This window comes from Saccoglossus kowalevskii, chromosome 18 (assembly GCF_978046115.1).
Source record: "Saccoglossus kowalevskii chromosome 18, keSacKowa6.1, whole genome shotgun sequence".
Classification (NCBI taxonomy): domain Eukaryota; kingdom Metazoa; phylum Hemichordata; class Enteropneusta; family Harrimaniidae; genus Saccoglossus; species Saccoglossus kowalevskii.
Window position 1 is genome coordinate 8,663,736 of NC_140658.1, and position 12,743 is coordinate 8,676,478.

At 39.0% G+C, this 12,743-nt stretch overlaps 1 protein-coding gene across 1 annotated transcript; it reads left to right on the forward strand.

Moving 5' to 3' along the window:
- Positions 1–4: 4 nt before the first annotated feature.
- Positions 5–6,541, forward strand: LOC146731528 (uncharacterized). Its single transcript, XM_085493202.1, has 6 exons — positions 5–57; positions 803–985; positions 3,997–4,056; positions 4,299–4,328; positions 4,529–4,622; positions 4,791–6,541. The coding sequence occupies exons 1-6, from the start codon at positions 12–14 to the stop codon at positions 6,169–6,171; spliced, it is 1,794 nt and encodes a 597-aa protein (XP_085349328.1). The 5' UTR covers positions 5–11; the 3' UTR covers positions 6,172–6,541.
- Positions 6,542–12,743: the final 6,202 nt, after the last annotated feature.

The window sequence follows — 12,743 nt, forward strand, 5'->3', positions numbered from 1 at the left end:
ATACACAATGTATGGATAGTGGTAATTGGTCAGCTGGTATAGAACCAGATTGCAAAGGTAGGTTATTCAGTTCAGAATCGATAATTGTGTTCTGTAATGCCTACCATACAATGTGTAGATGGTTACTATCACAGTGGTACACCATATAAGCATGAATACTAGTAGTTGGTCAGCTTATTTATTCAAAATTGATAATCATTTCAGCTGTATCCCAGCATCATTCTACAATGCCTACCATGACTATACCTATTCAAACATGTATACTACCAATGTGTAGATGCTTAATATCACAGTTCTGGTACATTGATACATCATAATAATAATGTATGGTTACTAGTATTTGGTCTATTTCCACATTTACGGGTTTACTATCCATTTCAAAATCTGCAAATTGTTTTTCTTACAGCTGTATCAGGTGGTGTGCCACCATCATTCTATAATGCCTACCATATATATACTGACTATACCTATCCAAACACTGTACACTATCAATGTGTAGATGGTTACTATCATAGTGGTAGGGGTATACTATATAAACAATGTATGGATACTGGTAATTGGTCAGCTGGTAAAGAACCGCATTTCACGGGTTATTTGTCTCTTTGGTATCTCACTATCATTCACCAATGCTCACAGTACCAATACTGACTATACCTATCTAAACACTGTATACTATCAATGTGTGGATAGATACTGTCGTAGCGGGAGTGGCACACCATATAAACAGTGTGTAGATACTAGGATTTGGTCAATGGACTGGGTAGTTATTCATTTCAGAATAAGCAAATGATTGTCTTTTCAGCTGTATCCTGTGGTGTTCCACCGTCATTCCCTAATGCCAACCATACCAATACTGACTATACCTATTCAAACACTGTGTACTATTATTGTGTGGATGGTTACTATATTAGTAGTATTGGTACATCATATAAACAATGTATGGATACTGGTAATTGGTCAGTTGGTATAGAACCACAATGTACAGGTTAGTGATTGTTTTCACTTTGTGTGAAGACCCGTTATTAGCATGTGAGTGTATCAATGTCACATATATTACTCTGTTTGGCATTTAAGGATGTAGTAGACTTTCGTGATGATTTTTTTCTTCATTTTTTTTTTCTTTTATTAAATGGTGACTTATATCTATAGGCAGCCATACGACCTTGTTTTTTTTATTAAATCACGTTTTTATTTCAAGAAAAAACGGCTTTTTAAAAAATAAAAAATAATTTACAATTAACGGAAATCCCGCGGAATGTGCACTTCGGCTAAGCCCCTCTGAGCCAAAACAATAACATTTGTAATTAGCTTAATCCCGCAAATAAACATCGCGTGTACGCGTTCGGTCAAATGACCGGATACACTCACTCGTTGCTGATAGTTCATCGCATCGCTTTTCTCTACTATATATTATTGTTCATTTATTTTGTTTTGACCAAGTTTATTTTGAAAAATGGCACAGAGAAAAAATTGGAAAAAGAGTGTTCCAATGACAGGCGAAACCTGCAAGTTTCTGAATAGCAAGAAACCGTATTTTTTACTACGAAACACAGTCCCTCTACGAAACAAAGTCGGACGAGTCGACAACAGACAAGTCGAGTGAAAACCAAAGTGGCATCTGCTCTACCGCACTGGAGACTGAAGACACCACCGTAACTACCTCGAATGCTGACGATGAGGACACCACTAAACTGTCACTGGAGGCTGACGACACAACATCAACATACAGGATGAGCATGATGTCGAAACGAAAAATATCGCCAGCGAAGTCTGCAGTATCTGGTAATGCTTGCGGTGAAGCGCATAACACGAGGCTCGCCGGCCTGGATATATTGATTTCGAATCTGGCTGACCACTGTAAATGTTCTCGGTGTAAAAAGGGAAAAATAAACATCAATGAAGAATCTCGTTATGGCTGGGAATCTCACTTTAGTTTCCGGCGCACATGCGGCCTTTCGAACATAGCACATGCACGCGGATTGACTAAGAATACGAGGTAGTCAAAAATCGACTAATCAGGTCCATTGTGTCATGTGGGACGGCAGACTGACTTTCAAATTTTAGTGACGCATCGGTGGTTCGTAGACAAAGCAGTTACGCGTACATTCTTAGCACTTTGAAATGAAAACTGTTTTGTGCTGGTAATAATTTTATAACAATCGTACTGCAAGTCGACAAAACTAAACTAAACGAAACTCCGATTGTAACGAGTTATAGAGCAAAAACGACAACCTGTAATTCACGGCAGTACTGTCGGCAAGCTTGACTGACTTGCTTCCAAGCGGATTCAGTCAGCAAATAGTAGGCCCTTTTTTACTTCAAATACGATTTTTAATTGATATTCAACAACAAAAGTGTCATCGCCGATATTTAGTAAAAATAAAAAGCGTAGCTTTTTCGAGTACTCGCATCTCATTATGTAGTTCTGCTCTGATGACACTTTCGCTCGGTTCAGGTGCCGTGGCTTACGAGAAAGTTGCAAGAAAGGGAGCGTAGACACGACAGTGTTCAAGTTTAACGGTCACATATCACGTTTTGTACATAAACAATTGCCAAGTTTGTTGTGATATGGGATAACACTCGAAACTAAGCTTGTCAAGCAAATACATTTAAATTGATAACGGGATTACACTGTTTATTCAAAGGCGGCCATACTTCGTTTTCACGTTGCTTTTTTCAAATTATCGATTTTTTCATACTTTATCGGCCCTGTACCAAACGGGTTGTTTTGATTTTTATAAAACCAACACAGTAGCTATCCTAAACATCAAAAATTAACTGAACACGATGCGCTGAACAGAAAATATCCACTCGACTGTGCTACTTTTGGTTTTTGAGTCTTTTCAGCCACTTGAAACGTAACGTGTCTAAAACCACAAAAATCACGATTACGCGAACAGTTTTTGCCCGATTTCATTGATTTTATCAGAGATTGAACTCAAGATCAATTGAAAACAAAATGTAAAATATTTTTCAAGTATCAGTAATATTTCATTACTAATTGACCTGTGAAAAAAGAGCACTCTAATTTATTACAGAATTCTTCTCCACCACTTTGTAAAAGAACCAAACAATTCAGAAACTATCTCTTTTACATTATTGTTAAGAACATTGTAGTCTTCCTTTTCTCATAAAAATATGTTGGCTAACTGTTTTCGTTTTCTAGTAGCAGTAAAAATAGTAGAACAATCGATTTTGTTTATTTAGCAGTCACGTGACGTAATTAATGTTGACATTAGCGTTATCATAATTTTGGGATAGAGTGTTGCAAGGGCTACAATAACATGTAAAAATTGTTAGTCATTAATCATTATTATTATTTTTATCAAGCTTTTTCTGTTTTGCCCAACGAAAGTCTACTACATCCTTAATTAAAACATTTTGTTTGGGTCCTGGAGGGACATATGTTGTGTGGTAGAACTGTATCCGTGAATCTACCAAGTCAAGTTTGATAGTATTCCGTATTTATCTATATAAAGTATTCTGAAGTATACTTCTACAACATCTAAGGGGGTCTCACTGGATAAACGCTGTAACATATATGATCACAATTACAGCCGATGATTGCTTTACATATTAAGACTATATCGGACCAATTAGAAATAATTTATCTCTAATTATCACCTGTATACAGACACTGATAGTCTACTTTGCTCCAATGTACACCTCTCACTCAAACCAATTGCCGTGTGTCTCTGTTATAAATAACCATAAAATAAATAATACTGGTATAGCTCTTCTCCGTCGTAACACATGTCTTAAATATCATTCCGTCAGTTTTATCTAGCCCCAGTTCTGTGGAAATCTCCCTGATTCTTTTCCCAATAGTGTTTTACTCTTCTCTACTCTACATAATTTTCACCCTAATAATTATAATCGCTTCTTTGCTATGGACATCTTTTATGTAACACCTTGGAATGTTTATTATTATTTATTATTAAGAACCAATCTACATCCCAACATCTTAATTCCTCAATAAATATGTTTCATTAACAGCTGTGACAAGTACAGTACATACGTCAACTATTAACACTATGTCATCTGAACCATCTCCAGGTGAGAACCGTATTTATTGGTTATTACTACTTTTTTAAGGATTATTTTTTATTCACAGACGTGGTTCAGTTCAAATTAGATATATTTATTCAAATAAAATTACATGTACAATGTTAACAATGAAAAAGCTATAATATTCAATGCCTGTATTTAATGACGGAAAAAGTTGTTTTTCATGATATATATTCGTAACAAGCTACTCATTGTGTTTCTAATGGCGAAAACAATAAATTCCATCGCAGGTTCTTTTAAGTCACTAGTGAAAAGGACAGGTACGAAACATTTGTATTATTCGTATTTCTATAATTCATGTTGATCGCTTTACTTCGATTTACATATTCAGGCTGCCATCAAATTTATGTGAATTTCATATATAAATACAGTGTTGTTTGTAATGAGGGAATACGTTTTTCGAAATACATCATAGGATTGTGATTAGATTATATTAACTGAAAATACGATCATATTCTAGGTATGGTGATGTACATAGGTGTCGGAGCGGGGTCTTTTGTTGTCATGGTTCTGATAATTATCATTATATTAGTGATAATACTCAAAATAAATAGGTAAGAGCAAATTCCGAAAATAAGTTTAAAGAACGAAATCGTGCACAATCGCAATCCAATAAAAAACTCAGCAACAATTGAAACACAGAAAATAACTCCGTATTTAATATGTTGTGGCAATCAGTATCTGTTATAAGAAACCGATCTGTATATTATATAATTTGACAGGCGTAGCACCAAAGAAGAAAAAAACGAGAGAAGTGTAGTGACCGAAGCTAGCGAAGTAACTGAGAATCAACAAGGCAATACCGCAGGTTTAGAAAATAAATATAATGTTGTGTTTAATAACCCGGCATATGACAGTGGGGAGACGGATGATATGGATGCATCGGTTGAGACGAAAACACCTCTGCCAAAAGTAGCTCTTGTCCATCCAAGTCATAGATCAGACAAAGATGCACATACTCAAAACCATGGCAATCCATCTGGCGGAACCAATTTGATGGCAGATGATATTCCTGAAAACAATGAAGGTCACGAACGTAGGATTGGAGATGAATTGTTGGAGGACATGTATGCATGTGTAAAAAACCCTCGTAATAGTCAACATATATCTGGGAGCCAAGATCATAACGTAATCATTCAGAACTCCCGGACATATTGCGATGGAGAGCCGCATCCATTGATTCCTCTCAGGTTAGATGTAAGTGGTACTGATGTAAAGATACCATCCGCATTAACCTCTATTAATGATAACACAGATGAGACAGTTGGGAACATGTACTCAGTTGTGCTTAAACCCAAGGTAGAACGTTCCAGAGTGGATACAAGTGTCGATATAGTACCTGATACCTACCATACTGTTGATGAAAGTGCTCCCCCAGTGCCTCCAAAGGGATTTTCCATGAAACAGTCAGAAGACGAGTCAAATCAGAAGGAAGAAGGTTTTGTAGATAATATCATTTACGAGTCAATTAGCTTCACTGGTTTGGATGACTCTTCATTTCTCCAAGCAACTATGGGTCAATCTTCAAAGAAATACAATGTACCAATGGTCTCTCCTAGATTAGATCCAAGTAAGACTGAGGTAGAGATTCTGCCAACATCGTCTCGCATGACTGATGCTACAGATGAGACATCACCAGGTGGTGACATGTATTCAGTAGTGGTTAAACCCAAACGCTCCAGAGTGGATAATAATGCCTATATAGTAGAGCCAGATCCGGATAGAAATCATACTGTTGGTGGAAGTGTTCCCCCTGTGCCTCCCAAGAGACTTTCCATGATAGAGTCAGAAGGTCAGTTCGATCAGCAGGAAGGTTTTGTAGACAATCCCATTAACAATACAGCTAGGTCTACTAATTTGGATGACGCTACTGAAACAGTAATGGATCAATTCCGAAATAGCAGTGATATTCAAGTTACAGTGCCATCGGCTACCGATGAGGGGTTTGCTTTGAACACAATATACGAGTCCGCTGAGTTGTCAGTTGCTCCCAATCCTGTCTATCCAGATGTTAAATGTGTAGAGTATGAGACAGCAGCAGCACCAAGATTTCAAGATTCAACTGAAGGTTTTGTTGACAATGTTCTGTATGAATCATTATAAATTATTACTGGTGTGACGTAATAAAACAAATTCAAACTTATTCGAATAAACAGATAATCAGAAGTGTGCGAATTTTAGGTAGAGATGCAGGTTTGTGGGCACTTGGGAGTGATTTTTTTTTTTTGGCTTGTTATTATCCAAACAGTCTTGGCTATATAGACTGTTATCATTTTGTAGAATTGCGAATAGTGGAACATACTCAAAAAACGAGTTTAAAATATAGATAACGGGTGCAAACATTCTCTCTTTTGAATGCTTTGCAAGATTTAGCAAGGCTGTACATAAATAATAAAAAAGAAAAATGGTGAAAAAAAAGAAATGACGGAATCTCCATATTATGCACTATATTTAACTTTTAACAAAACGATAATACATTTAAATTTGGAACTGTTACAGCCATTTTAATTATGAGCATTAGCAAACTTCTTATTGAGTGCATTGTTATGCAAATTAGCAATTATCTCAGCTTCTTTTTAGTGCACATCCCAGAACTTAAAAAAATAGCTCCTAGACGCTTTGACTCTTTGTTTTGAATTTTCACAAATGATTAACAATGTGTTTATTTTCAAAACGCCGTCGGGGCATTGTTTTTGGTTGAACAGTGTCACAACAATCGTACAGACAACTAGCCTGGGTGTTAATTTATGCATAAACTTGAAGTAGTGAAATTTGAGCTGCTGCCCTGCAAAACTGGTAGACGGTTTTCAAGATGGCACTTTCTTCATAGTTAACAGATGTACCCATAAACCAATTTTGACAGGAAACAGAAGCATGGTTTCGAAACTAATTTTTTAATCACTTTTGACGAAAAAGCACATTTGTGTGCATATTTCAAACTAGAGTGTCCATAAAAAAAATACTAACAAAATGTTGAAATTCATACAATAACTTTCCGAAAATATATAGTTTAGTGGACAAGGGAGGTCATCTTGGTTTCCTAATTAACTATTTAAAATACCTGTCAGGCAAACTGCATCTCTACCTCAACATTACATAATCTGAACATTCGTAAATAATAATTACAAATGTAAAGGTAATTGGTATTAGTATATGGTTTTCTAAGTAAATAATTCTGATATTTATTAAGCGGATATAGTGTTGCTCAATTTATATTATTTACGCTTGATAATACCACACCTATTATTTAAATTTATACTTTATAGAAAGGTAAATCTTGCATTGCAAGTATATTATCTATTATATTTTCACTGGCTATATGCTGACTAATGTATCTTCTATATCTACCGCAATTTGATAACCTTATTGCCTGCCTGGACAGAAATAAGCTGTTTCTGTTGAAAATTGCACATATCATATTCAAACAACTATCGTCATATTTCAATCGAGATTGTTCACGATTTGTTTTCTCCTATTAGAACTAAAGTAATTCGGATGTATATATTTTTGTATTATATACGATGTTATACAGTCAACAGTTCAAAACTACTGATTGATACATATATACGGTGTATAGGTAGCAGGATAGTTTCATTTACTTTGATTATAGATACATGATGTATTCTTTTGTAATTATCATCACGTATTGTTCAGTAATGTTACATTTGTTATATTCCAGTTGACATCAATTACAATTGATTGGAGTTGTATCTCCGGTACAAAATATTGAAACAAAGCAAACAAATATAGTTTGTTACAATTCCACATAATGCTACACTTATTTATCCAGATATGTATGCTATATGGAAATTAATTCACATATTAAGCTTTATTGATAATGTTGCAAAGAACTGTCGACTATAATATTGATATGATACATAACTAACGTATAATTGACGATAAATTGTAATCAGATATATAAACCAAAAAGTTATCAGAAAAATTAGCATGTCTGTATTGTCGTTTTAATGTCTTGATTTGTATTTTAATTAGGGTAATTTTTGTGCGCTATGAAAAAATATATCATAGCCTATTAAAATTAAAATAATAATCTGAATTGGTTTTACAGTTATGATAAGTTGCTGAGTGAAAACTACCATCAACTAAATTATAAAAGAACATTGACATGGTACCGTACCCCCTGGCGTTAAACTATGTGTCGGTCATTTTCGATTACAATATGAGCATGATACGTACAACTGGGGTTCATAATTAAAGAACATTATGTTCGGGTACCTCAATTATTTGGAAATATGCAATGAGTGTTTTAGTGCTACAAAAACCCTTAAATCACAAACAGGCAATAGTCAAGTGAACCGTAAAGTCATTGCATGCGAGGCAATCAAGATAGTGGTTACTCGTCTTGGTATCTTATTGTTGTAACGGGTTAGATTCCCAGAAACGTACACCAACAAATGTCAAATTTCATTGTGTAAATTGTAATATCTTCTGTGAAAATCATTCATTGTCTGTTGAACTAAGAAATGTTTTTTCATCAACTCATCAACAGCTTCCCAAGCCACAGTATCCCAAGTCATAGCATAACGTGTCACAGCATCCTAAACCACAGCATTCCAAGTCATAGCATAACGAGTCACAGCATCCCAAGACACAGTATAACCAGTCATATATACAAGTTACAAGTTACAATCCACAGTTTGACAAGTCATAGCATCACAAGTCACATCGGCAAAAGGTCCAAAGTCAAAGCATCCTAGGTCACAGCATCACAAGTCACAAATCACAGCCTCCCAAGTCACAGCATCACAACACACATAATATCACAATATTACAAAAGTCACAATATTACAAGTCACAGCTTCACAAGTCATAGCATCCCAAATCACACCATTACATCACATTAGGGCAAACATATATTCTTTCATCCAATGAGTACTCAGTTATGTGCTACAAGAACAATGTATTTCTTCAGTTCATGATATCTCAGGATACATTATCCAATGCATTCTTCAACTTACAGTATAAAACAACATTACAAATTATATGGCTCAACCAATCAGAGTTCAAGAAGTTACATAGTTAAAGAAGTTACAAAATTAAAGTTTAACAAAGTAAGCTATGAGTATCCATAGCGACAATAATCTTCCAATTCAATTTGTGGTCACTTGATGGTAATAACACAAACATGGTTCATGGCAGTGTTTTCTTTTAATAGTGCATGTTCATGTTGTGACGTTTTTGAGACTACTTTATTGCATGCATACTTTTCTAATGGTGCTATGTGTCACCTGATCACCCAAATGTATTGATATGTAAACGGGTAGTGCCATTGTTGTAACTGAAAATGAGAAAATAAACAAGAAGTTAAACTTGAAATTCACTGTTTTGTGTGTTCCTGAGTCAACACATCACAATGTATACACACTTTTTAGCAACACTCGGATAATAATTCAGTAGAAGGCAAAACTTGTTAAATACTGGTTTCTATTCATTCAGCAATGGTTCCTACACTATTAAATGAACAAATTGTACATTTATTGAATTTATATCAAATCTGCGAATTTGACCACTACATTGTGTGAAATCCACTCCTGCTTAAAACAAATGATGCACATATGTGGTGAATTTCTGTGAATTAGGCAGAGGGTTTTCCGAACCTGCCTATTCACATAGTTCATACCCACCATAGACTGGTCAGTCAAAATGATTATCTTGAACTGTAGGCATTAATCAGCGATTCTGCCAATGACGGAGAGATAGAATCTAGATCAGGGGAAGCCCCATGACCCCAAGATTCTTTTCCCTTACGTCACGAACCACGTGACCGAGGCCATATGGCGGCGCCCATACGGCTGGCTAATCACTCTGGTTCCTTTCTCTTCGCCTCGACGACTTAGACCAACGCTATGGAAAGTGTGGGGTCGTTGGGGTCCCGGAGTCTATGGTGGGTATGAACTATGTGAATAGGCGGGTTCGGAGAACCCTCTGCCTAAATTCACTACATTCAATTACCCACCATAGACTCCGGTCATTCAAAATGACTATTTTGAACTGTAGGCAGAGTCAGACAGAAAAATTATGAAAGTCTTTTCCCAGTCCGGGATGAACCACTCTGCGTAGGACAAACCCAATTCGTCAAACAGGTGGACAAAGGAGCCTGCTACCTGGCCAATAGAGGGATGGTATGGATCAAGCTCCTTTTCGCTACACCACTCAGTGTATGCTCGCAACCTAGAAAAGCTTTCGTATGTGCAGGTTACTGAGAGCCTCTATGCATGTAAGTGATACCTGCTGGGCTCGTTGGTAGTGCACCGTCTGGTTGGGACAGCAGATCCGGTAAGTCCGGAAGCACTACTGGTGTTTCGACTAGCATTTCCAACAGATGTGGAAACTAAGTGGGTCCACATGGTTAGCAAAGCGACCCTGGCCCAGGCTCCTGGAGTCAGCAGGAGTGTTACGTACATCGGGAGCTTAGTGTTTCGGGTGCGGCAAACCAGTCCAACCTTGGACCGTTCCACAGTCAAAACAGCCTGGGGGTTACCCACTGGGGTGTCAGCCACTCCGTGTTCTTGAGACGGAGCCACCCTGAAAAGGCGTCTGTGAGACTGGAAGGTGGTGTGCGGTTAGCTCCACATTGTATTCCATGCACCAAAGGAGGATTTGCTCCGCTAGGACTGACAACGATGAGGAACGCCCTTCCCTCCTTCTTGAAGGAGACCACCACTGTGTTGCCTGTGTGGAGCAGGACTTTGCTTGTACACTGCTTTTAGTTGGAGCCGGTTGATATGGTAGTCCCGAAACAAATGCGGGGGCCATATCCTTGGGCTTGTTCGTCCAATAGATGTGCTCCCCAACCTTGGGGGAGGCATCTGTTACCAGAGTCATACCTGCGGCGAGTGGGTCCAAGAGGGCCCATGTCCGAGGTTGGCCAGTGACGACCACCATAGCAGGGCTTCCTTGACTTGGTCCGAGATCAAAATCTAGTTCCCATAGGAGAGCTTGGCATTGTAACAACAAGCTGTGTAGTGCGGCCTGGGAAACCACCTTTCGAACCGAGGTCATCATTCTGATGATTTCCATTAGTTCTTGGAAGGACACTGAGGGAACGCTGACTAGGCGTTTGGCTAAGCAACACATTTGAAATAGCTATACCAAGCTTACCTCTGTGTCAAACTCCATGCCCAGCAACCCCATCTAAGTAAATCCTGTGTTAGCCTGACGTAATAACCCCTTGTACAAGTTGTGTAGTAATGAGTCATCTAGGTATGGATTGAGTTGTGCCGACATTTGGTGAAGCAGCAGCACTACCTGTTTCATCACTCTGGTGAACATGTAGGGTGCTGTGCATAACCCGAACGGGGGGCACCCGACATTTGAATACTTGGCCCAGCTGGGCGATTCAAAGAAGATGGCAACTCGCTGGGTACATCTGTATGTGCTGGTAGGCCCCGCTTAAGTCTAGTTGGGCAAGCCAGTAGAAACGGTGGATGGAGAGAAAAACCCTGAATGGCATCTCCATGTGAACCAATTGAGGAGCACATACTGATTCAGTCTGCCTCGGTCCAGAACTGGTCGCCCGCCACCTGTAGATTTGGAATGACGAACACATTTGGGTAGAAGCCTGGACTTAGTGCCGGCTGATCTACCCTGTGTATGGCGTCTTTTCCCAACAAACTGCTACTTCCCATCTGATTTGCTTCCACCTTGCAGGAGTCCCCTGGCAGTGCCCAATCGGGGAGACACTGACGGGAGAGATGGGACTTGTCAATTTACTAAAGAGCCCAACTGGTGAAGTAAATCCTGTGTTAGCCTGACATAATAATCCCTTGTACGAGTTGTGTAGTAATGAGTCATCTAGGTATGGATTGATTGGTATGAGGTTGTGCCGACATTTGGTGAAGCAGCAGCACTACCTGTTTCATCACTCGGGTGAACATGTAGGGTTCTGTGCATAACCCGAATGGGGGCACCAAAAATTTGAATACTTGGCCCAGCTGGGTGATAGGAAGGAGCTGGCAACTCGCTGGGTACATCAGTATGTGCAGGTAGGCCCAGCTTAAGTGTTGTGGGGCTAGCCAGTAGAAACGGTGGATGGAGAGCAAAACCCTGAATGGCATCTCCATGTGGAACCTATCGAGGAGCACATACTGATTCAGTCTGCCTCGGTCCAGAACTGGACGCCCGCCACCTGTAGATTTGGAACAATGAATACATTTGGGTAAAAGCCTGGACTTAGTGCCGGCTGATCTACCCTGTGTATGGCGTCTTTTCCCAGCAAACTGCTACTTCCCGTTTGATTGCTTTCACCTTGCGGGAGTCCCCTGACAGTGCCCAATCGGGGAGACACTGACGGGAGAGATGGAGATTTCAGCAGTATCCAGTAACAGAATGTCACGACCTGAAAAGGTCCTGAAATCAGGCACCCGCTGTCTCCAAACCAGACTACACCGACGCAATCTGTGTATGACAGGAATATGTGGCCATTGGTTCGATAGTTGCGAGGGGGAGGGGTGCTCTCCACTCCCATGAGGTGAATTTTATCAAGGCCTGAAGTAGTCACTAAGTTGTGATCTGGCCACTCGCCGAATACCTGCCTGTCCACCGGTTGCAGATGTAAGTGTCAAACATGCTTCCCTGCTGTTGGGGTAGACGACCACTCGAGGAGGGTGAGGAGCCACCACCTGGCTCTTTCCTCCCTGGGGCGGCCCCTACTC

Excerpts from the sequence above, each read along its gene's own strand:
- LOC146731528 (XM_085493202.1), top strand. The coding sequence starts at position 12 with ATGGATAGTGGTAATTGGTCAGCTGGTATAGAACCAGATTGCAAAG. Across the intron at positions 58-802 it reads TATAGAACCAGATTGCAAAG|CTGTATCCTGTGGTGTTCCA; the intron begins GTAGGTTATTCA and ends TTGTCTTTTCAG. Across the intron at positions 986-3,996 it reads TATAGAACCACAATGTACAG|CTGTGACAAGTACAGTACAT; the intron begins GTTAGTGATTGT and ends TTTCATTAACAG.